This window comes from Camelina sativa, chromosome 2 (genome assembly GCF_030686135.1).
Source record: "Camelina sativa cultivar CO46 ecotype springtype chromosome 2, ASM3068613v1".
In the NCBI taxonomy this organism is placed as follows: Eukaryota; Viridiplantae; Streptophyta; class Magnoliopsida; order Brassicales; family Brassicaceae; genus Camelina; species Camelina sativa.
The window spans coordinates 19,197,785-19,223,633 of NC_141881.1; the positions used below are offsets into that span (position 1 = coordinate 19,197,785).

A 25,849-nucleotide genomic window follows, 5' to 3' on the forward strand; every position below is an offset into this window, starting at 1 on the left:
GGAGCGCCGTGGACTAATTTATCTGCTTCCCTATTATACCCCTGAAGCTAGACCCTTAAACACCTAAACTATAAAGGGTAAAGGTGGTATTTTATGGTAAGCCGACAACAAAAAGGAGATGACCGTTTGATAGATCCGCAAATCTCAGCCGTTTTCAAATCATTTATTCGGTAATTAATCACAAAAATCTTTAAAAACTTAAACTTTTTCTTTTTGCTGTTGTTGTTGTTTCCACTTCAAACGCTTGAATCCGATTCGCATGCCGATCGAATTCTAAAAAACCTCCACTTGCAGTTTTATTCCCAAACAAAAAAAAACCCACTAAGAGAGAGTGCTCTGATTCTTCTTCTTTAGTTGCGTTGAAGAACCCTAAAAACAGTAAAAAGGTGTTCTTTTTTTGGGGGTTTTGATGGCGAATCGTGTAGCGATGGAAGAAGACGTTACTGAATCTGTAACGTTGATGGTGGATTCAGTTGCTTCTTCGCCGATGACTCCAAAGACGGTGGTGATGAAGCAAGATGATGATCATCCTTACGCGTTTCATGTTTCCGGACCCAGGAACGTAGCTTCTCCTAACTGGAGAGATCTCATCAACTCTAGTTGGTAAATAATAACTTTGATTCCTCTGTTCTGTTTATTTTCTTTTTGAGAACGAGCATTGCAGGAAAACCCTGTTTTTATGCTTTAGATCTGAAGAGATCCAAAAAAAATGAATTTTTTTTTGTTAGTTTAGTCAGTTGTCTTAATTACAGAGATCTTATCCTTTTATTATTGTGTGATCTCCAACATTTTCATGTTATTTCTGTGAGGTTTTTTAATAAATAGTTTCTAAGTTTGGCTATGTTTATACTCTGCTTCAACCCTTATGATGATCTATTTGCTCTGGTGATTGCATCTGAATTCATCCTTGGTTACGAACCATTTTAAAACCAAGGAACAAGCTAATTTTTTTGCATTGGTTTGTGTTTAGCTGACTAGTATATGTTGTCTGAAGCTAATCATGTAATGTTAGAGGTTCTAGTCTTTTTTTTTTTTCTCTAAACCAATTTTTGTTTTGCAAGTATGAAATGCAAAGTTTTAACCTTTTGGTTTTAATTTGATCTTATGGCTATGTGTAGGAAGGATCCTAACTACAAGAGGACAGTAATGGCATGCTTTATTCAAGCAGCTTACTTGCTTGAACTCGACAGACAAGAGAATCGAAACGAGCAAAACGCTCTCGCCCCTAAATGGTGGATTCCATTCAAGTACAAGTTATCACATACTCTGATCGACCAGAGAGATGGTTCCATATTTGGTGCTGTTCTTGAATGGGACAGAGCAGCTGCAATGGCAGATTATGTTGTCATCAGACCAAGCGGGGCACCGAAAGCAGTATTGGCGCTGCGAGGAACGATACTCAAGAGTCTTACAATGAGACGTGACATTGAAGATGATCTCCGGTTTTTAGCTTGGGAGAGTCTTAAAGGTTCTGTGAGGTTTAACGTCGCTCTGGAGGCGTTGCAGTCAGTAGCAAAGAGATATGGAAGCAGTAATGTGTGTATAGTGGGTCATTCTTTAGGAGCTGGTTTTGCATTACAAGTTGGTAAAGCCTTGGCTAAAGAAGGGCTATTTGTGGATGCTCATTTGTTCAATCCACCTTCTATATCTCTAGCTATGAGCTTACGAAATATTGGTGAAAAAGCTGGTGTTGCTTGGAAAAGACTCATGTCAATGCTTCCTCCTAAAAACGAGCCTCTGATACCAAATGGGAACCAAGGACAGGTTTCTCCTGGCAATGTTTCTTCAGGGTTCAGGAACTGGGTACCGAGTTTCTACGGGCAGAATCAGAAATCTACTGTGGATTTAAGGAAATGGGTGCCTCATTTATATGTGAATGATAGTGACTATATCTGCTGCCACTACACTGACCAAGATGGAGTAACAGAGAAGAGGGAAGTGAACAACAACAAGGAGAACAATGGTCCTATTGTAAACTCTAATTTTCAGGCAGCAGCGAAGCTTTTTGTGATGTCGAAAGGGAAACAGAAGTTTCACGAGGCGCACGGGCTAGAACAATGGTGGTCGGATAATCTAGAGCTTCAATCAGCTATTCACAGCAGCAGGTTGATCAGTCAGCAACTCAAGTCATTATATAGTATCAAGTAAACATCACAATTCTTTTACCAGTTTTTTTCCATTCACCGTGATGGTAACAGATCCATCTCCATTGTTCAATAAACACATTTTCCCTATCTTTATGTCTAAGAACACTTTGAGGAAATGTAACAACATAAATGTAAGAAAGGTCATTTGTAACTGATCTGAAACATTTTGTAGAGGAAAACGAAATTGAAGATATAACTCCTTTTTGCAGAATCTGGAATCCATAAAGAGTGCTGTGTTGTGTCCCCACCATTGAAGCTTTATTAAGAGTAATTCATAATACAAAACAGTCGTTAGAGAGGAACCAACAGAAACAGATCCATGTGCAGATTTCAGTTTGGTGGTTTTACTAATTGAATTGTGCCAAATAACTTAACGGCTGTGACAATCATATGGGGCCACAAATAAACAAGTTGATAATTTTCGTGAAGATATTTGAGAAAAAAGGTATAAACAAAACAACTGCCATGTGCTTTCGACCAACATTATCAGACAGGACATACCATCACAATCCAACTCATATTATGCAACAAAAACAGTTTCAAATTGCAGACACTGAAGGGTCACAACACTGTTTCTAGATTAAGATAAAACCAATCAAGTACTTGAGAAAGGATCGAGTTTTAGAAGTTTTTAGAGGGCATGAAAAAAAGTTGAAGGATCAAATCAAACTCTGATATGATTAGCTCACAAAGAAAATTAAAATAAGAGGATTACAAACTCTACAAAGATATTATTATTGTTTGTCTACAGACTAATCAGCAATTACTCTCCCTACATCAATCAGCCAAGCCTTATGAACAATCAAATCATCAAACAACATATAGAGAAAACGAGGAAAAAAAATCCAGAATCGCCGATAAATACAGGTTAACATCGTATCCGCAGTCTCCTATGGCCTTGTAAAGACGCCCCAAATCTTACTCCGGGCAAGATTCTCGGCCAATTTCTTAGCTCCTTCAACATCCATCTCCACAAGCTTTTGTAAATGCAAGCAAGCACCAGCAGCAACAACTTGTTTCCTGCATTTCTTAGAAGTTACAAGCAGTTCCAATGCAGCAACTGTGTATCGCTGATCCAATTTCTTAATCTTGGGGTCCAAAAGCTGAACAAGACTAACTATACCCTTCTCACTCTTCTTAAAAGTCTTTCTGTTGTTCGTGCACACCAATAAAGTTGATAGAGCTTTGGAAGCTGCTTCTTTCTCTTCAATGGCTTTACCATCTAACATATCAATCAGTGGACCAATGCATCCGCTTTCACCAATTTCTTTTCGGCTTTTTGAGCTAAAACCTAGCGAAGAAACAGCCTCAGCAGCTGCGATTCTCACACCGAGAACTCCACAACTCAACACTGGAACCAAACGAGGGATAAACCCTTCAGAGATAACAACTTCTCTCACAATAGGACACAAAGCTAAATTCTTTAAAAGCACAACTCCAACCTCAAGACTCTTAACATTAGAAACAGAATCCCAGAAACTCTTTAAACATTGAATCCCTCCTTCTCTTACAACAGATATCATCAAATCCTCATCCCCACTCGTTAAATTAGCCAAACATCCTACAGCATTCTCTTGAGCTAGAGAAGTACCAGAAGAAACCATTGAAATAAGAACAAAAATCGCGTTTTCCTCCACAAAATTCTCTTTGGTCTCTACAAACGAAGCTAGATTCCTCAACACACCAGCAGCAAAAGCCTGAGAGCCAGGACTCCCACCTTGACATATCTCCAACAGAGACGAGATCCCACCTCTACAACCAATCGCTCTAGCGTTCTCCTTAGACAAACTCAAAGCTTGTAAAGCAATACAAGCTTTCTCTTTAGCAAAACCACTTCCTGATTCCAGAACACGAAGGAGATGATTCAATAGAGATAAGCCTTCAGCTATTAACACATGTTTACTACTCTCAACCATAGAGATTCTAGAAATTACAGATACAGTCTTCTCCTTCATCCCTAAAGAACACGAATCAAGTAACCTAACCAAAACAGGAACAACTCCTTGAGCTACACAGATCATCACGTTCTTATCATCTTCGTGAAGTAACTCAAGCAACGAATCAATCGCTGAGTTCTTCGATTCAACTCCACCGATCTGTAATCTGATAACTAGATTCCTCGCTTCTAATCTAACAGCTTCCTTCTTCGACGAAATCGAAAACCCCGAGACGACGACGACGGCTCCGTTATCTTGAAGCAGTCCGCTCTTAATCAGAACCTCAGCATCTTTCACATGTCGATCGAGTCTCGCCATGACCGAGTCAACCTCACTCTGCGTCTTGAGCTTACCTTCAGCCAAATCTGATCCTTCGCACCTCGCCGCGATAGAAACAGCGTCGTTTAGCGTCTCGCGAACCGAAACAAGAAGATCTTGAACGAGCTTGTTGGAAGAAGAGCCGGCGAAATCGGAGAAATCGGAGAGCTGAGTTTTGAGATCGGCGAGTTTGGCGCGAATTGAAGACCATTTACACTTGAAGCTAATAAGCTTAGGGATTGAGTCGAGTAGAGAGTTGATAACCTCGGTTAAACTCCGGTCACCACCTTCGTCGGAGTTAGGTACCGTCATCGGAATTAGGGTTTGACTGAGTGAGTAGAGAGAGAGAAAAGAGGGAAGAGAGAGAGAGAGAGAGAGAGAGTAAGAGAGGTGTGAATTAATGGGAACAGTGGGAATGCTGCTTGTGCTTTTGTGCCAGTTGGGAAATTGCGAAATACAGGGAGGGAAATGAGAGTTCACGCGCTTTTGAAAGCGCGTCAGGTTCACTGTTTTAGTAATAAGAATTAGCTTCGTCAAACCCAATGATCAGAATCTTCATGGCATGTTACGTGGACAAACCAATATCAATATTTATTTTTTAATTAGAAAAAGTTATTACTTTTTAAGTTGGACTTTTTTTGGGAGCTAATATTTGGACTTTTACTTACTGATATATTGTATAGAATAAGGTTGATTTTGATGTACGACTCTTTTTTCTTTTCTTTTGGGAATATAGTGTTTGTATATTGTCGAATTTATATGAAAGTATTTTGCAATGACAACTAATTTGCTCTTTTTTTTTGTTTTTACAACTAATTTGCTTAGCAACTAAGAGTCTTTTAGACTATTTTTTTAGCCAAGTGGAGTTAATTTAATGGAAAATTGCAATTGGGTTTTGACCATGGGTTAGATTTTACTATTATGTTTATATATGTGTTTTCCGGTATTTTAAAAGGATTTTATAAAACTTGCTTAATCTATAAAGTTAACTTTGCTCACTTTTGGTGCTGCCACATCAGCCACTCCCTCAATTTAATAAGCGCAATTTTTTGATACAACCCACTAAACTATTCCTATTCTTTTGTTTCATATTTCTTTAAAAGCCCAGTTTCATATTTCTTTAAAAGCTCAATCCATTAATAATACATGTTTTATATGATGTAGAAATAAACCTTTTCCATGAAGCTCCACTCCGCCGTCCGCCGGTGTGCGACCTGAAGCGTCTCTCCCTTTCTTTATTCTTTCATCTCGGAACACCTAAAGGATATCTCTGAAATTAATTTTTTAGCTTAAGAAAAAACAGTAAGGTTCACCAATATAATTATCATCCTCTAAGAATACAAACGATTGGGGGAAAAAATAGTCCACCACCATGGCAACAAAAACAGAACATACAAGATCAACATATTGAAGAAAATTCTCACAAACAATCTCAAAAACAGGTCTAAAAGTATTAGGACCACTAGGACATAGACATATGCAAAGAGGTCTTTAGCTTCAGGGACACCTAAATCATAAAAATTGTCGGCTTCGAAAAACAGGACTACTTAAAATTGAAAAGAAAAAACAACTCAAACGAAAAAAAAAAAAAAAAAAGACAAACACTTATAGAGGATCAGGGAAACACAACTAAAATTCAATTGACATTAGTCGCCAGAAATTGACAAAACCATCACCAAATAGAAGAAAATGTAAGAGATACATACACCGTTAGTTGAAGGAAAAGATGCTGAAATTCGAGTTCCAGATTTTGTTCACATTAGACTTAAACTGAATGACTTACTAAACCGGCCACAAAAATATACACCCCAAAATATTTTTTTAAAAAGCATAATAGAAGCAAAAATTAAATTTTGCTACACACCATTCACATCCAATCGAAAACCACACTATGGGGCCAACCGAAACAAAACTTAAAACTTAGATCTCAAAAACAATGGATAAATTAAATAGGAAATGAAAGGAAGAAAACAATTTATAAAAAAAAAAACAGATTTGCACACCAATTAACACTTAATTGGAACAAAAACATCAGGGGAGAACCAATTATCCCCTACAGATGCGAAGCAAAGAGAAAAACACCCAAATACACCCAAAAAAAAAAATTGTGCATCGATGAAAAGGATGAATGAAGAAGGATTACAAGCATCAAAGAAATAGTTTCAAAACTCTTACTGTCCTGTAGATAGAAAAAATGAAAAAAACCCAATGGCTTACAGAAAATAAAGACCCAATAGGCCAACACAATTTTAAGGCTTACAGAAAATAAGACCAAACGGCAGAAACACAAAAAGAAATAAAAAACAATGAAAACAGAATTGTAATTAACTGAGATTTGTAAACATTTTTAATCAAAACCACTAACCTATCACTACAAACACAAAATTATTGACAAAAAACTACTCGCACAGGTTACTAATTAAATAATAAAATAATTAAAAGATTACCTACAACCACATATAATAATACCAAATAACAATCCAACGACAAAATGAAAAATAATTTTAATTAAGCACAAGTAACGAGTAAAGCGAGACAACAACTATTACTATACAAATTAACTTCTAATTCTATATTTTTTTAAAACAAAAAAAGATCATGATGATTTAAATTTATTAAGTATAAAAAAATTGACTACATTGTACTAGCTGAAAAAAACGTACAGAAAAAAAAAATAACAAAAGAGCAAAAGAAAACATACAAACAACATAAGCAGACGGAAAAAAGTAAAAATAACGCCCTCATCTAACTTCCGCGCGTAGCGCGGATCAAATGCTAGTATAATTATAATGTTATGATATTTTGAGGATTAATGTTTATTATCATTAGACATCACTTGATTACCATGTTATCTTTTAAACTAAGGAGAAGAAATCTCACCTTTCGAGTCAAAGAAGTCAAAGTAGTGCAGAGCATCATTATTAAATTAGAAAGAAGTTTATGCGAGCAGTTCCAAGTTCTAACCCATTTATCTATTTTTTTAAAAAGTAAAGTAATTTCATTTGAAGAGAGTTTTTTCTCCAACCTTACTTCATTTTAGAATTAAAAGTAAAATTCTCCAATTTTAGTGTGAATTAGAAATAGAAATCCCCAACTATAGAGAAAAACAGAGATTTATATTTTGAAGATGAAAATCAAAATAGGTTGGAAGAAATTTAATTTTAAACTTTTTTTTAGGTAAAAATATGGCAATGAGTTAGAATTGATCTTACATTTATGCGAAAACTAACTAATGATGAACTGTTTATTGTTTTTGATAAAATATGGAAATGATCATCACATCAATTCTAATTCTTGTGCAAAAAAATAATTAATTGACATAGAATTAATCCATCAAATGATTCGGAACTGAGTTCCAAATTTTTCTAAAGTGAAATCTATAAATATAAATATCCTACTGAAAACATCACAAAGGCGAATCGAAAATATTGTTTTTAGATATATTTTATTTCAATACATATTGCAAAACACTTAAAACTATATGAAACGCTAACTTTTTTTTTGTCATCTGATATTATTAATAAACTTGAAAAGATACATTTTGGAATACAACTAAGCCGGTGGAAGACAAAGATATCCCCGAAGCCTAAAGCCCAAACGAGGGAAGGTAAGCCAGCGGACGAAAGAAAAGTCCCCGGAGTCAAATTTGGAGAAGAACTAGAAATCCCCAAACACTAAGCCTATGCAATAGAACCAACTAAATTACAAAACAAAAAATTTTAAAGCCAAAGTGAAAGAGAACGAAACCAACTACTAAGAACACAGGCATTCTACAAATAATCACCAAGATAAACACTAGGTTTAAACAAACAAAAACAATCTTTTCTTCTGAAGTTTCTACGAAGAAGATATATCAATGCTGCCACACGGCCAACCCATCAATAACAATTGCTTCCTCCTATCACAATGAGAGATGATCTCTCGAATAAAGTATCAAGACTTCATAACCTGACAAGTAAAGGTTCGAAAAAGAACTTCATTAAACACTTCCAGATGCGGCAAAGACGATTGTTGCATCAAATAGTGCCTAGATAGAAGCCATATAGAAGCAATCCGACATCCTCCAGATTTGGAAATGCAACACAGAAACAAGGAGCAAAACATAACCACCTCGATGAGCTTCAAATTCAGGAATAAAAACGACACTCATCTACAGAGGTTATCATCACCAGCAACTTCCACCCAAGAGCAGAAAGAGTGGTGTTTCTTGTATATGAAACGACACTCATATATGAAACGCTAACTAAGAGTGGTGTTTATTGTATTTCAAAAGCTAAAATCAAAAATTTCCCTATGATTACTTTTGGATTGATTTATGAACAAAACATTTTGCTGGATTTTTGAATAATATTTTTAAGAGATACATGATTCTAAGCTGCTAAATGACATGCAAATTTTTTTATGCATGGTTAAATATTATAAGAAAAAATTCTTAATAATGAAAACTGTAAAGTCAAAAAAGCTAAATTAAAGGTAAAGGTTGGTATGAGTTAACCAATGACTAAACCCAGCTTAGATTTAAAAATGATGTAATCCAACTTGGGGTATTTTATAATACGAAAAATATGAAGTCAATCTTAAGTCTTGGGTCTTAACTAACTTTTCAATGTGTGGGTGACTTGAGAATCAGTCACTACAAATGGTATGATACTTAAGGGTTCTATTTTGGTGTGCCATACACTTTTTGGTATTTTAAACCTATGTAAGGTGATATATGATCATGTTATGTTCTGATCTTCTCAATTTTAGTTGATCAATACTATGGAGTTCTTGTTTTGGTGGGATTTTTATTTTAGTATTACTCTTATTGAGACGTTAAAATGTCATTACTCAAACACATTATCAATTTATCATGATAAAAAATGCTCAACTGAGCCGAAACATAACAACAAGCACAAATTATAACTAGTACTATTATTATACCAACTGAACGAACAATCTAAGTTTATTACACAGCTACTTCAAACTTCCGTAACTAAATATCATGCAGAGCCGGCGCTGAGTATTTATGGGCCGCAAGTTAAAATACCTTAATAACAAAGTCACGGGAAGTACTAGTTTATTGTTTTGTCTTTGTCTAACGGCCACAAGCACCTGCTTGTCCTGCTTGTACTCATGGCCGGCTCTGATATCATGGCATTGACAACATTGAAATTGAAACCTTCCAAAGACAAAGCAATAAACTAGTACTCCCCATGACTTTGTTATTAAGGTTTTCTTCTTTTCTCCATGTTTATTTCGTAAATCAGAATCCATCGTCGTTGAATCAGTTAGTATCTTTCCATTCAGGATTTTCTCAATAAATGTTTTAAGAGAATCTGTAAGTACTTTGATTTCTATTTTGTTGTGAATTGTGATGAAAAAACATATTTTCGGTTTTTTACTAGTATTACTACCAGTACTACGTACGAAAAAGAAAATGATTCACTTAATTGTTGTTATAAATCTGTATTGCTTAAACTTACCATCCAAAGTTCAACTAGTAAAAATTGGAGACAAAAAAGTCAACTGTCTGTACACCTTAGGAAGCTCACAGGCACTATCCCCAAGGCAGCCTTACCAACTTTCTACGATGACTTTTTCCACCATACCTACCCCTTTTCCCACCGTCTAAAAGCACCAGCCACCGTAGCTACTTTTCCGATGACCTACTTTCTTCCTAGTCACAGCGCCATTTCACCCTGTTTTACTTTCTCTTGCTAGTAGGCTCAGTTATCTACGACGGTATGGAGGCTGCACTATCCCTTTACCCTAGATCCATCTTAGATTTGGGTATTATTGGCGATAGCTGCTTCCACGCCTCCAAGCTCTAGCGGTATACCTATCTTCGGCGAGCTGTACTTCCTCTTACTACACTCTTGTAGTTCCCCTGCCTTCATTTGGAATCTTGTTTTTTCCCCTTACTGCGCGTTTGCAGATCCTACTTCCATCTCCACAACGTCATCCTTCCATACCACATCGTCTACGGTTCGTGTTTACACTTCTACCACTCTTTCACTCCCTCACTCTGTAAGTCTTATCCCCAACTCAAGCCCAGAATGGCGCACCGTTTCTCTAGTTCCGACAAAGGTAAATGGGTTGCTGGATCGTTGAAGGTTCCACGTCGTTCTCCAGTAAGGATACCTGACAGAGACACTACTGCCCTAGCCGAAGAAAACAGGTTCACACTTAGAGGATGGGTAACTAACCCAAAAATCCAAAAAGCAAAAGCCATAGTGGAATACTTGCCCCAACTCTGGAATCTTTCAGGACAAGTACAAGGCCGTGAGCTGGGTCCAGAGATGTTTCAGTTCCGTTTCGAGTCGAAGGATGACGTAGATCTTGTCCTAAATGCAGCTCTGTACCATTTTAAGAAATGGATGTTAATCCTTCAACCGTGGGAACCAAGCATCTCTGATTTCTTCCCTTCCAAAATCTTCTTCTGGATCACCATCCACAAGCTTCCTGCTCTACTATAGGATAGCCAGACTGTCCGCACAATTGGCAAAGAAATAGGCCCCGTCATTGGTCAAGATGCCCCTAACAGCAGACTTAGAGTGGAGGTAAATGGTCTACTACCTTTGGAAAAAGAAGTTCCTCTTCGTCTCCCTTCAGGTGAAATAACCAAGGTAGAATTGGAATATGAAAAACTCGAGCGTCATTGCTTCCATTGTCTCTCGTTGAACCATGAGAAAAGAGATTGCCCCAAAACCAAACTCCCGAGCAACAAAACAAACCCTATCAGGATCATTTGGGAATCAACCAGCGGAACACTCAGGCTAAACTGGATTCAGCAAGACACAATCAGCTCCAGAAACAGGAGTACAAAAGAAGAGACCAAACTATTCCACTCAGCCGCCAAGAGGAAGCCAGTCGAATCATAGCCCATGACATCCTCAATGCACCACCACCCCGTCAACGGTCAGTAGACAGAGCTCCGCCCCACTCTAAAGGACGGAGATCTGCGTCTAAAAGTCCACCCAGACACCACTACCGTGGACGCTCACCCCATAGCTCCCGATCACAATCCCTCAGAGTCTCTCATTACCCTTCAGACCGACGAGGGGACAGACACCGTGAGGATCAACGGAACTCACCAACTCATCACAGTTCCCTCCGCCATGGCAGCCACAGAGAAACACCGCGCAGAAACAGCTATGAGGATTTACAACCAGTCCCAAACTTGCATCAGGCCTCGATCCTGAACACCCCCCCTCCCTTGCTGCCTAGAGAACTCCCTTCCCCTCACAATCTGGCCAATATTCATTCTCCAGCGACGGCCGGAACTACCCAATCCCAACACCGACCTGCTTTGGAATGTCTGTCACAGGCGATTATTGGAGCAACTAGCCATAGGGGAGAAGGCGCAAGCACTGGATCAAGCCGCCTACATGACATAGAGATCCAATATGCTGATACAGTGGACAATGATAATCCCTTTGGAGTCTATCCCCAAAAAAGTTTATTCTCACCAGTGGAACAAAGATCTGGAAATGACCTCCGTCGGAGTGATCCCATGTATCCACTCGAACAAATTGCTGACCAACCCGAACAAATCTCTAGAAGAATCCACACCTCCCTGCGCCTAGGCAATGTGAGCCCATCTAAGTCGACTGACCAAACCGGGAGGAAACCAAATCCATCGGGGCCCCAAACCTCAAAGGCCCAAGCTAGAAAACAAGGCCCATCCAAGAAACCTGCTGCCCCAAGGAAACGGAATATCTCAAAAGAGACAACATCCACCTCCTCTACCCACCAAAAAAGACGAGTAGCCTCAAAACCTCCTCTCCATCGAACAAGAGGAACTGCCAGCCCACAAACTGGAACCAACAGGCGAAGAAGAGCACCAAACAGAGGCACCAATCCACCAAGGAAAAGGTTATGCTCTGAACCCGAACAGTTAACCACTGTGGAGCCTAACATAGTTGAAAATTAAGTCTCATGTCAAACACCAGGGATAAGTAATGCTCCGGCAATAGTTCTGATCCCAAATGGAAACTCAGGAAGGGTGGATTTTTGGTATCCCCCCGATCCTCATGACGAGCTGGAACTGTCAAGGAGTGGGGAACTCCTTCACAGTTCGTCGACTCTGGGAAATCCGTCTCTCCCTTTTCCCGGATGTAATGTTCCTCATGGAGACCAAGAACCAAGATGACTATGTCTCGAAGGTCTTCAACTGGATGGGATACGCAAATTTTTTTACACTCCCCCTGTTGGTCTAAGTGGAGTATTAGCGTTGTTTTGGAAAGGAGATATAAATTTGGAAGTTCTTACTTCCAATACAAACTTTATAGATACCAAAATTACTCACAAGCAACGCTCCTTCTTCTTGACGTTTGTCTATGGTCCACCACAACGAGACAACAGAACAGAATTCTGGGAAGCTTTGTCAGCCCTTGGCGAATCAAGAGACTCTGCTTGGACTTTGTCCAGCGACTTTAACGACATCCTTGATAACTCGGAAAAGGTGGGAGGTCCACCGAGGCAAGAGGGATCCTTTTTCCTATTTTGACGATTTGTTTCACAAATGGGATTATGGGATGTCAAGCACTCAGGAAACCCTCTTTCTTGGCGAGGTATGCGGTATGATCACTTTGTGCGTCAAAGGCTGGACAGAGTACTAGCCAATGCAGCTTGGTCAGAGCTTTTCCCATCAGGATGGTGTTCCTATCTGCGCTATGAAGGTTCAGACCATCCTCCATTCATCACCTTTTTCGACACCTCGCGAAAGAAAAGAAAGGGTCTTTGCCGTTTTGATAGACGTCTGAGAAGTAACCCTGAAATCAGAAGTTTAGTGGAAGAGGCCTGGAGCAACCCTCAACTCCCTACGGTCTTAGATAAAACTAATGCTTGCAGACATCTTATTGTGCAATGGACAAAGTCACAACAAGCAAACAATGCTCTCCAAATCAAGGAATATCAAGATGCACTGGAGGTAGCTCTCTCTGCTGAAGTCCCAGACCCGGACACCATTGCAGATCTCACAGCCAAACTGGAAAAAGCATACAAAGCAGAAGAGTTATTCTGGAGACAACGCTCACGAATCCTCTGGCTGCAAAGCGGTGATAGAAATACGGGCTACTTCCATGCTACTACCAAAGGAAGAAGAGCCCGCAACAGACTTACTGTTATTGAAGACGAATCGGGAACTTTTTTCCATGAAGAGGATCAAATCGCATCAACCATAGCCAGCTATTTCAACTCAATCTTCACTGCTAATCCACTAAACGATCTAACGGTGTTGGAAGAAGTCAATGATAACTCTCTAATTTACATGTTTTTAGCATCTTTTTTTGTCCATATTTTGCATTGTTCATACCTCTAACTTAGCATTTTTAGGTCATTTACTGTAGGAATTCACTTTTAGACCATTTAGGGTGTTGCATTTTTGCATTAGCATGTTTTGGATGAAAACATGTGCCAAAGAGCCTAAAATGGGGGAAAAACAAGGACAAACCCGAGCATGTACCCGAAGGAGCCATCAAGCTGGAAGAACAAGTTCGAACCCCAACACGATCGAGAAGGATCCAAGAGCAAGAAGAACACCCGAAGATCTACCTGAGGTGTAACCTGACCTCATCCTCGTGTACCCCATCGAGTAGACCATCGGGCAGGTCTGGGAAACTAGGTCAAAGGGGTTTCCATATATAAACCTCTCCTCTCCTATCTCGCAAACGAGCACGCCGCAGACCTTCAAACCAGAGAGCGAGAGATTCTGTGAGAGAACTGAGCGACTCAAACACTTTTCCTTTTGTTTTTACATTTTAATTCATAACTTTTTATCATTTATTTAGATTTCTATCCTGTATTCTTTCTACTCTACTCTACCGTTTATTATAATGCAATTTTCATTCTTATTTGTTGTTTTGTTTCTTGTTATTATGTCCGAGTAGTGTAGTAAAGTTTCTAGGGATGGGATAGATGATGTTGTGTTCTTGATCGGTTAGGATGCCTTAGTTTGATTGTATGTGATTGATAGATTTCCTTCTAGGTTGGTATTCTTAATGCTGTCAACAGACCGAGAGGTTGAGATTAGATCTAAGGTGTTTTACCACCGAGAGGTGTAGATGAGATGCTTGAATCAACCAATGCTAGAGGTTTACTCACTTAGCCTAAGAGATTAGATGAGTAAGGGGTTTACTGACAATAATGAATCAGATTTTAATGCCTGTTTGGTCATGTTTCTCCAACGAGAGTTGGGTAGGGAAGTGATTCAAGGTTGATTGTTTCTAGTGTGAGAGTGTGGTAACAAGATTTAGAGATTCATTGTCTATGAAATATTTGCTTGAGGCATGTAAGGCATCTGTATTGGTCAAGAATGCTTAGGATTCGATTACCCCATCCTTAGAAGCTTTCGTATTTTAATTGCTTGCACTTTCTTTCATCACTCGATCACTTACCCGATCAGGTACACGATAACCTACATCGAGTATCACCTCGAGTTGTTCATATTTCATTTGCTTACACGATCACCCAACCCGATCCTATACTCGAATGCTTGCATCGAGTGCTTAGGTCGTGAGGTTACTTGTTCATATTCTTTTCTTTTATTTGTTTAGGTTTGTTAGAATAAAACCCTATTTGCTTGGCTTGACTTGTACTATTCTAATCATATCCTTCCTGCTAGCAATTAACAACCATTTAGATTGATAACTCTTTGTACTACAACTGCATAGGGAATTGATACCCTGGGTGAAAACCTGTCTATCAGTCAATCTCCCATGTGTCTCTCCTGAGACGAATGCAGCCCTTACCAGAGCTCCCACTGTTGAGGAAATCAAAGTTGTAACCTTTGCAATTCATCCAGACAAGGCACCGGGCCCAGATGGATTCTCTGCAGGCTTCTATCGCTCATACTGGGACATTATGGGAACTGATATTTGCAAAGAAGTCACACATTTCTTTACATCCGGAGTGATGCCAAAACGCTTGAACGAAACACATGTATGCCTCATCCCAAAAGGACAAGGAACAGGTCTGAGAAAGGTATCTGACTACCGACCAATCGCCCTCAGTAACGTTACTTACAAGATTATTGCCAAAATCCTGACTTCACGACTGCAACCGTTCCTCCCCCAACTTGTCTTAGAGCATCAGTCCGCCTTTGTTCCAGGCAGATCTATCTCTGACAATGTGCTAATAACACACGAAATCCTTCACTTCCTCCGGACCTCCAAGGCAAGAGTTCGATGCTCAATGGCGGTTAAAACCGACATGAGTAAAGCATACGACAGAATCGAGTGGAGTTTCCTGAGAGCTGTACTAGCCAAGATGGAGTTTAGTGAAATGTGGATAATATTGGTGATGGAATGTGTGACCTCAGTCTCATATACATTCCTTATTAATGGTTCCCCACAAGGAAAAGTCCTTCCCACTAGAGGACTCCGACAGGGCGATCCGCTCTCTCCCTACCTATTCATCCTGTGCACAGAAGTCTTATCCGGTCTTTGCCAAGAGGGACAGAGAAACGGATCTCTCAAAGGCATCAAGGTAGCACGCAGAATTCCCCCGATTAACCATCTCCTCTTCGCCGACGACACTATGTTCTTTTGTCGCGCCAACGAGAAAGACTGCACAGCCCTGTCAAGAATAATTCATCAATACGAAGCTGCATCAGGACAATGCATCAATTACAACAAATCCTCGATTACCTTCTCATCCAAAACGCCAAGCAACCTTAATGTGAAAGTTAAACAAACCCTCAACATTCCCAAAGAAGGAGGGGTTGGAAAATACTTAGGCCTACCTGAACACTTTAGGAGAAGGAAAAGCGACATCTTTACTTCAATCGTGGACCGTATTCGTCAGAAAGCTCTCGGCTGGCAAAACCGCTACTTATCTGGGGCAGGGAAAGAAGTCCTCCTCAAGTCAGTCTTATCTGCTACCCCCACGTATGCGATGTCAAATTTCAAACTCCCAAAATCCTTGTGTAAAAGAATCCAGTCTGGCCTCACTCGTTTTTTGTGGGATAATAACCCTGAAAAAAGAAAAATGGCATGGACATCTTGGGACAAGCTTTCTCTTCCAAAGACTGCAGGGGGCCTCAGCTTCAGGGAAATTGAAAACTTCAATGATGCCATGCTAGGAAAGATAAGCTGGCGGCTACTGTCAAACCCTCACTCCCTTCTGGGTAGGGTACTGCTTGGAAAGTATTGTGCCGATGACTCTTTCCTGCATTGCAAAATGCCCTCAAACCCCTCTCATGGGTGGCGAGGCATTATGGCCGGAAGAGAGGTACTAACTCTTGGAATGTAGAACAGATTCGTTTACACCTACCTCACCTTGAGGATATCATTCGCCAAATCAGACCGAATGTCAATATGCCAGACTCTCTAGTTTGGCTCCTAGACAAGTCAGGGGTCTATTCCTCAAAATCAGGATACAACCTACTAAAACAGAACGTCAAGAATTCATCGTCGTTGAATCAGTTAGTTATCTTTCCATTCAGGATTTTCTCAATAAATGTTTTAAGAGAATCTCTAAGTACTTTGATTTCTATTTTGTTGTGAATTGTGATGAAAAAACATACTTTCGGTTTTTACTATTATTACTACTCGTACTACGTACGGAAAAGAAAATGATTCACTTAATTGATGTTATAAATCTGTATTGCTTTGTGAATTTGACCCCAAAAAAAAAAAAGAATCTGTATTACATATGACACAATATAAGAGTCACCCCAAACAAATATTAGAGAGTAAATTTTTGAAGCTTTATTAAACTTAGCTTAACACAAAATTTCAAAGAACCAACATATGCAAAATGCTAAGATTTTTTTTTTGTTTGTTGCTTTTAACAGAAAAGGAAAGCAATATAGAGAGCAAAATTGAGAAATGGTCAGTTCACTTAAAAATCATTTTCAACACAATCTGATACTAAATGTAAAGAAGAATATCAGTCTCATGTTAGAAGCTTCTTTCTTGTAGGAGAAAGAGAAGTTGAAGAAATGTTTTGGATGAAACAAAATACAAAGAAAACAGAGAGACATACAGATGGAAACAAATGAGAACTGTAAGGACAATCCAACGCTGATTTGACATGGTTCTGCTTCCAGACTTATTTAGAAGATAATATGTGTAATATCTCAAGTGACATAACTGGAGACTTGATTTTTGAATATAAACCTACAAATCCACATGTATATTCATAATTTTGAACACAAAAACTATTGTGGAACGGTTTAATTTGCCGATAAAACCTATTTCACACATCAGTAAGATTTTTCATTTTTTTCCTCTCTCTTTTCTGCACGATCATTTGTGAAAAAATTGATTTTTAAAAACAAATTAAAAAGATTTCTGATATAACTTAATCTTATTGGACATGTGACTTGTGCTTTATAGGATAAAGAATATTAAAATAACGATGAGAAGAAAGTGGAGATCATGGAACAGTTTTATTTGCCGATAAAACCTATTTCACACATCAGTAAGATTTTTTCTTTTTTTCCTCTCTATTCTCTGCACGATCATTTGTAAAAAAAATTGATTTTTAAAAATAAAAGAAAAAGATTTATGATATGGCTTAATCTTATTGGACAGATGACTTGTGCTTTATAGGATAAAAGATATTAAAAAATGGTGAGAAGAAAGTGGAGATCGTGGAACAGTTTTATTTGCCGATAAAACCTATTTTACATATCAGTAAGATTTTTTCCTTTTTTTCCTCTCTCTTCTCTGCACGATCATTTGTAAAAAAAAATAGATTTAAAAAAAAAAAAATTCTGATATAGCTTAATCTTATTACACAGGTGATTTGTGTTTTATGGGATAAAGGATATTAAAAAAATGATGAGAAGAAAGTAGAGATCGTTGAACAGTTTAATTTGCCGATAAAACCTATTTCACACATCATTAAGATTTTTCCTTTTTTTCCTCTCTCTTTTCTGCACGATCATTTGTAAAAAAAATTGATTTTTAAAAACAAAATAAAATAATTTCTGATATGGCTTAATCTAATTGGACATGTGACTTGTGTTTTATAAGATAAAAGATATTAAAAAAATGATGAGAAGAAAGTGGAGATTCTGGAACAGTTTAATTTGCCGATAAAACCTATTTCACACATCAGTAAGATTTTATCTTTTTTTCCTCTCTCTTCTCTAAACGATCATTTGTAAAAAAAATGATTTTTAAAAACAAAATAAAAAAATTCTGATATGGCTTAATCTTATTGGACATGTGACTAGTGCTTTATAGGATAAAGGATATTAAAAAAAATGATAAGAAGAAAATGGAGATTGTGGAACAATTTAATTTGCCGATAAAAACTATTTCACACATTAGTAAGATTTTTCCTTTTTTCCTCTCTCTTCTCTGCACGATCATTTGTAAAAAAAAATTATTTTTAAAAACAAAATAAAAAAATTTCTCATATGGCTTAATCTTATTGGACAGGTGACTTGTTCTTTATAGGATAAAGGATATTAAAAAAAATGATGAGAAGAAAGTGGAGATCGTGAAACAGTTTTATTTGCTGATAAAACCTATTTCTCTGCACGATCATTTGTAAAACAAATTGATTTTTAAAAACAAAATAAAAAGATTTTTGATATGGCTTAATCTTATTGGACAGGTGACTTGTGCTTTATAGATTAAAAAAATGATGAGAAGAAAGTGGAGATAGTGGAACAGTTTTATTTACCGATAAAACCTATTTCACACATCAATAAGATTTTTCCTTTTTTTCCTCTCTCTTCTCTACACGATCATTTGTAAAAAAATTGATTTTTAAAAACAAAATAAAAAGATTTCTGATATGATTTAATCTTATTCGACAGGTGACTTGTGCTTTATAGGATAAAAGATATTAAAAAATGATGAGAAGAAAGTGGAGATCGTGTAAAAGTTTTATTTTCCGATAAAACCTGTTTTACACATGAGTAAGATATTTCCTTTTTTTCCTCTCTTCTCTGCACGATCATTTGTAAAACAAAATTGATTTTTAAAAACAATATAAAAAAATATCTGATATAGCTTAATCTTATTGGATATGTGACTTGTGCTTTATATGATAAAGAATATTAAAAGAAATGATGAGAAGAAAGTGGAGATCGTGGAACAGTTTAATTTGCCGATAAAACTTATTTCACACATCAGTATCATTTTTCCTTTTTTTCCACTCTCTTCTCTGCACGAACATTTGTAAAGAAAATTGATTTTTAAAAACAAAATAATTTTTTTTATATGGCTTAATCTTATTGGACAGGGGACTTGTGCTTTATAGGATAAAGGATATTAAAAAAATGATGAGAAGAAAGTGGAGATCGTGGAACAGTTTAATTTGCCGATAAAACCTATTTCACACATTAGTAAGATTTTTTCTTTTTTTCCTCTCTCTTCTCTGCACGATCTTTTGTAAAAAAAATTGATTTTTAAAAACAAAATAAAAAAATTTCTGATATGGATTAATCTTATTGGACATGTGACTTGTGCTTTATAGGATACAGGATATGCCGATTGTCAACCATGTCCATGTGACTTTCCTTCACCATCCCATGTAAAAAAACTCATGTACAACACATTCTCGGATTTTCGATTATAAAATACATCATCATAGATCTCCCATAGGTGCAAATAAATCCCAGCTCCGAATCAAACCCTAAACTTTGGACTCTGTTCCATTGAGCATATCGATGGGTAAGAAATGAAAAGAAAAGTAGATATGGAAATATTGATGTTGAAATTGGGAGTATATTTACATTTTTAATATAAATTCTCCAAATTAAAAATTAGGCCAAATCACCATAGTGTAATTGGGTTACTCTCTTCTCGTTAAAAATTAGTGGGGGTTATTGGTTTAAGATTTGAATAGAGTATTAAAGATTTTAAATGTTATGTTGAATATATTGTTATTAGATCAAAATTTTGTTAAACTCTGTTAAAGTTTAGTGTTATTAGTTTGTGATTTGTAAAATGTCATTTAAAATCTTAACTAATTTGGGTTATTGGATTCAGACTTTTATAAAGTCATTAAAAGTTTTGTGTTATTCAATTAAAACAAAAGAATCTAGGATTGTTAATGAATTCAATTATTATGTTATTGGTTCATGATTTTAGACACTTTCTTTACAAAATAAAGTCATGGAAAGTATCACAAAAATATAAGGATTGTTTGGAGTACTTTACAAGATTTTAGAAAACTAACCAACAAAACTATTTAGCAATCTTTAACAATCTTTCACTTATTCACTTTTAATGATTTTGTTGAACTCTTCAAAAATCTTTATAAATTAGAATCCAAGTCGTTTCACATGAACTCGCTTATGTGTTGGCCATCCTTTGCCACTATCACAAGGACAATGTTTCATAATGTTAGAGTCTCATTTTTGAGTTTCTTTTTTTTAACTAGCAAACGTTTTTAATAATCTAACCCAAAATCGCATTGGAAATTTCATTTTTGATAATTTGTCAACTTAACACAATACCACACTTTTCTCAAGCATTTTTTTTCCCTCCCCCTCTCTCTCTAGATGGATCTCTAGCCTTTAACATATTATTGTTTAAATTTTTTTTTCAATCTTTTTACATAATCACACTTATTCATCAGATCTGTGTTATTTTGTGTTTTTTTAACTTTTTCTGGGTTCATGATATGTAACTTTTTTTATTTTGGGTTCATGATATAATCACACTTTTTTTTTCTGGGTTCAATGTCTGTTTATTCCTCCACAAATCTTATGTCTATTGAAAACAAATATGGTTTAATTGAAGTTTTCCATGACCTGTGTAAAAGTCTCGGTGTTGTTAATTTATTAATATGGTTTTGGTGTATAACACAGGTTATAGATAAATTTTTTTTCCTTTAAACAATTTAAAAAAAAATCCATAACAATCACCAAAAATACATTATCAATGACTTTTAAATCCACCTTATATGCATTATAAAATCTACACAAATACATTAGACTTTTAAATCCACTAATGTCCAGCGTTAAAAATCCAATAAATTCCTTAATCCAATAACACACCATAAATTTTTCTTAAACTCTTAGGGTGTGAATGGTTGCAGCGGTCAGGGCGGACAAATCTGTCTGTGGACTGGACCGCTATTTATTTACCATTCATCGGTAGTGAATGGTTACCACGGACCCGCGGTTTTGTCCTTTTGTGGTTTGGTCCACAGTTTGTTTACTATTCAGCTACTGAACACAGTAAAGTGGACTAAAAAAATATTAAAAAATTAAAAAAGTAAAAGCGGACAGAAAAAGAGAAGGAACGCAGTTGGGAGCAGTCCATGCACACAAGAGGAGTGGTCCAGTCCACAGAAAAGTGGTTTGCTTTTTGACAACCAATCAAATTTTTTTCTTTTCTTTTGAATTTAATTTTTTCTTATATATGGTCTTTATAATCGGGAGAAACCAAACTTACACCATCCACTCCCATCTTTTGCTAGAGACTGAAAAATACACAAAAAATCCTCTCAACATTTTTATTGTTTGTTCAGCTTGTTACTATAAAAAAAAGTTCTAGCATTCATCAAGGTAAAGAATTATCTATTCAAATCATGTAAGTTTATCTTATATATTCACTTAGTGATTAACTGTTTTTTTTTTTTTGCTTCATTATAGTGATGTCTTCTAGGAGAAGAATACAAACACTGGATCTCAACCTTCTACAAGAATAAGGGTAAATTTCTATAAAAAAAATATTGTTTAATAATTTTTTTCAGAAAACTTAAAGCTTGTTAGCTTATTTTATGATAGATAAATACTTTATACTAGCCTATTGTGAATATTTATGTATCAATAGTTTATAAGTTTAGATTCTTTTTTTATTCAGTTTAGAATTTTAAAATATTGTCAAATAATTGATTAATGGTTCATAAAATACTATAATAAATATAACTAACACGGATTAATAAATTTTAAAATTAAACATATGACATATCTAGCTTCAATATTAAATTTAAAAAGAAATTATGTATTTTTTGAAATTTAAATGAGTAAATTATTGTATATTTTCATCTTTAATTAGTTTACAATTTCATAAATTATAATATTGATAATATAATATAAAATAATTGATGCATATCTCTTATAATATTTTAAGTTAGTGTAGCTAAAATAAAAAACTAGAGTTAAAACTTTTCAAAATATGACATATCTAATATTAAAAAAAACAATTAGAATTAATGATATATATATATATATATATGAGTTAATTATTGTATATTCTCATCTTTAATTAGTTTACAATTTCATAAATTAAAATATTGATAACATAATATTAAATAATTGATGTATATCTCTTATAATATTTTAAGTTAATGTAGCTAAAATAAAAAACTAGAGTTAAAACTTTTCAAAATGTGACATATCAAATATTAAAAAACAACAATTAGAATTATATATATATATATATATGAGTTAATTATTGTATATTCTCATCTTTAATTAGTTTACAATTTCATAAATTAAAATATTGATAACATAATATTAAATAATTGATGCATATCTCTTATAATATTTTAAGTTAATGTAGCTAAAATGAAAAACTAGAGTTAAAATTTTTCAAAATATGACATATCTAATATTAAAAAACAACAATTAGAATTAATGATATATGAAATATATATGCAGAGAGTTGAACGTCGGTGGTCTCTTGATGAAGAGAAAACACTACTTAACCTATACGATGAAGCATTAGGAATGAATCAATATAGGTTTAAAGATACTGGCCAACCGGGTAGAGCATTTATAGTTCGTAAGTTCAACGAAATCTACGGTGAAAGTTTAGTATGGGAGACAATGAAAAATAAAATTGATCAATGGAAGAAAGAGTTCAAGCTTTGGAAGCAACTACAACGTTATACTGGAATTTCAGTTGATAATATTATGGCAGAAGATGGATGGTGGAATGATTGTGAACAGGTCCTTATTTTTTCCAATAATTATTAAGATTAAAAATTTAGAAAATTGTCTTATACAAATTTTTGATTTTAGGAGTTTAGCAAACTTGCATGTCTAAACCGAAAACCACCAAAATATTGGGAAACCAAGTCTCATTGCTTTGCTGTCTTAATAATCCAATGTAGTTTATTTTTTTTTACAAGAAGAGTAGTTTATTTATGTGACAATTATGTTTGAAAAAAAAATTATGATATTTATGTCAGTTTGATGAAGCACTTATGTTTTATTAATATGTTGTTTTTTTGGATATGGTATTTGTGATAATAAAAAAAAATTTGGTAACTTATGTGATTTTAATGTTATTTCAGGCTTTCCGAATTTGTGAACTACATTCAAAAGGACTCCACAATTTATCTGATGTAGAACGGTTAGAGTTATGGACTTTGGAAAATGAGTAAATAGAAGATCTTTTAATAAATCCAACATTGGATTATTATGAACAACATTTTCACAAAGGACCATACCAAACCGGTGGAGGGTTAGGGTGGCAAAATCTTTGGAATCGTATTCAAAATGACCATGCTGCATGTCTACAATTATTAAGAATGTCATTTGCTGCCTTCACAGGACTATGCACTATTTTAAAAGAAAATTATGGATTACAACCTTCGATGAATGTAAGTGTTGAAGAGAGTACCGCTATGTTTCTACGAGTGTGCGGACACAATGAAGCTCAGCGAGATGTTGGCTTACGATTTGGACGAAACCAGGAAACTGTGAAAAGAAAATTTGGTGAAGTGTTGCAAGCTATAGAACTTCTAGCGGCAGATTACATCAAGACACCAACAACACAACAATTACACCGGATTCCACAGCGTCAACAAGCTGATAGACGATATTGGCCATATTTCAGTGCTTTTGTTGGAGCTATGGACGGAACTCATGTGTGTGTTAAAGTAAAGCCTGAGCTACAAGTCATGTATTGGAACAGACACGATTATGCAAGCATCAACGTAATGGCAATTTGTGATATGAATATGCTATTCACATACATATGGAATGGAGCACCGGGTTCATGTCATGATACAGCTGTCCTTTCACTTGCACAAATTGGCGATTCTGAATTTCCATTACCACCTACAGACAAGTATTATGTAGTTGACTCATGGTATCCTAATAAGCAAGGATTTTTAGCTCCTTATAGGTCAACACGAAATAAAGTTGTGAGATATCACATGTCACTGTTCTATATTGGTCCCCCTCCGAGAGATAAGGAAGAATTGTTTAATAGGCCTCATGCATCTCTTCGATCTATCATTGAACGCACTTTTGGGGCGTGGAAGAAGAAATGGAGAATTTTAACCGATTTTCCGAGATATGATATGGATATCCAAAAGAGAGTAATTATTGCAATAATGGGTCTTCATAATTTTATTAGAGTTTCAAATTTTACAGATGCATATTTTGTGGAAGATTTTACAGAAACTCAAACTGAGGATCAAGACAATGCATCTTATGAGCTTGATGAAGCAGATAATGCAGATGGACAACACATGGCGAACATTCGAGAAACTATCGCAACTATGTTATAGGAAAACCAGAGTATTTGATTTTCTATTTAGGTTTGTAATTTTTTATATTTTCATCTTTTTATTATGTTGTATTAAGAAAATTTAAATTCTTAACAAAATTATAATCATATTTGAAGAATAAAATAAAAGTAGTCTAATTTGTCCGTCTTTTACCATTCGGTTCATAAAACCGCTTTTTGGGTCTGCTCCGACCGCTTTGTCCATTCCGACCGCTTTACTGTTGTTTTGTCCGATGTGTCTACTGTGTCCGTTCCGCTTTGACCGCAGTCATCATTTAGACTCATCAAATGCAGTCCGCAGTGGTGCAGTCCAAATAAAACAGAAACAAGACCGTTGCGGACCAACTGCAGACCGCTTTTACATACAAACTAGGTAACAACCCGCACAATGTGCGGGATAAATCTATACAAATAAAATTAGAGTAATGAGTAAAATTATTTTTTGGGATCTAAAATTCATTTGTGTAAAACCAAAATATATAACTAAGTTTTTTTTTATTTTGTTTAAATTTACATTTATTTCAAATATGTTTCACCGTGAAATATTATACCAATAATATTTAAATAGTCAATCCCTTATAATAATAATTACTGTGATAATTTAAATTTTGAATTTTAAATATGTGAATAGTAATCATATTTTTTAATAGGTGAATAATTTCAGGTTTTGAAAATGTTTTAAATATAATAATTATATATTTTAATAATTAAAATAATTATGAGAATGGTTCATATATATTTGAAAATTGAAATATTTTGTTAGATGTTTGATTTTTTAAATTAATTAAAAAGGAATATTTTTTAATAATTAAATGGTACTTATATGTAAATATCCACAAAAAAGAGAGCAATAAATTCATTAGTGTCTCGAGCTTTCTAACCACAATACATCAGCATTTTCTTGAGAATGCTTCTCTATTAATATATAGGAGATAGACTTGGTCTGCAGCGGTCTGCTGTCCGCCCTATTTTTGGGCATACTAAAATGCTGACGGATTTGGCCGCCCTGACCGTAGTCACCATTCAT

General features: G+C 35.7%; 3 protein-coding genes across 3 annotated transcripts; 2 read left to right on the forward strand and 1 right to left on the reverse strand.

Moving 5' to 3' along the window:
* The first annotated feature begins 103 nt into the window (after nt 1–103).
* Nucleotides 104–2,358, forward strand: LOC104725544 (GDSL esterase/lipase At4g10955-like). The gene is made up of 2 exons (XM_010444215.3): nt 104–603; nt 1,119–2,358. Exons 1-2 carry the CDS (start codon nt 410–412, stop codon nt 2,146–2,148), a joined length of 1,224 nt encoding a protein of 407 aa, XP_010442517.2. The 5' UTR covers nt 104–409; the 3' UTR covers nt 2,149–2,358.
* Nucleotides 2,359–2,798: 440 nt separating this feature from the next.
* LOC104725556 (uncharacterized) lies at nt 2,799–4,825 on the reverse strand. The gene has a single exon (XM_087485815.1). It carries the CDS (start codon nt 4,712–4,714, stop codon nt 3,038–3,040), a length of 1,677 nt encoding a protein of 558 aa, XP_087341941.1. The 5' UTR covers nt 4,715–4,825; the 3' UTR covers nt 2,799–3,037.
* Nucleotides 4,826–10,440: 5,615 nt separating this feature from the next.
* Nucleotides 10,441–10,860, forward strand: LOC147948860 (uncharacterized). Its single transcript, XM_087468929.1, has one exon. The coding sequence runs from the start codon at nt 10,441–10,443 to the stop codon at nt 10,858–10,860; it is 420 nt and encodes a 139-aa protein (XP_087325055.1).
* Nucleotides 10,861–25,849: the final 14,989 nt, after the last annotated feature.

Coding starts and splice junctions, on each gene's coding strand:
- LOC104725556 (XM_087485815.1), bottom strand. CDS start 4,714: ATGACGGTACCTAACTCCGACGAAGGTGGTGACCGGAGTTTAACCGAG.
- LOC104725544 (XM_010444215.3), top strand. CDS start 410: ATGGCGAATCGTGTAGCGATGGAAGAAGACGTTACTGAATCTGTAACG. Junction 604..1,118: donor GATCTCATCAACTCTAGTTG/GTAAATAATAAC, acceptor GGCTATGTGTAG/GAAGGATCCTAACTACAAGA.
- LOC147948860 (XM_087468929.1), top strand. CDS start 10,441: ATGGCGCACCGTTTCTCTAGTTCCGACAAAGGTAAATGGGTTGCTGGA.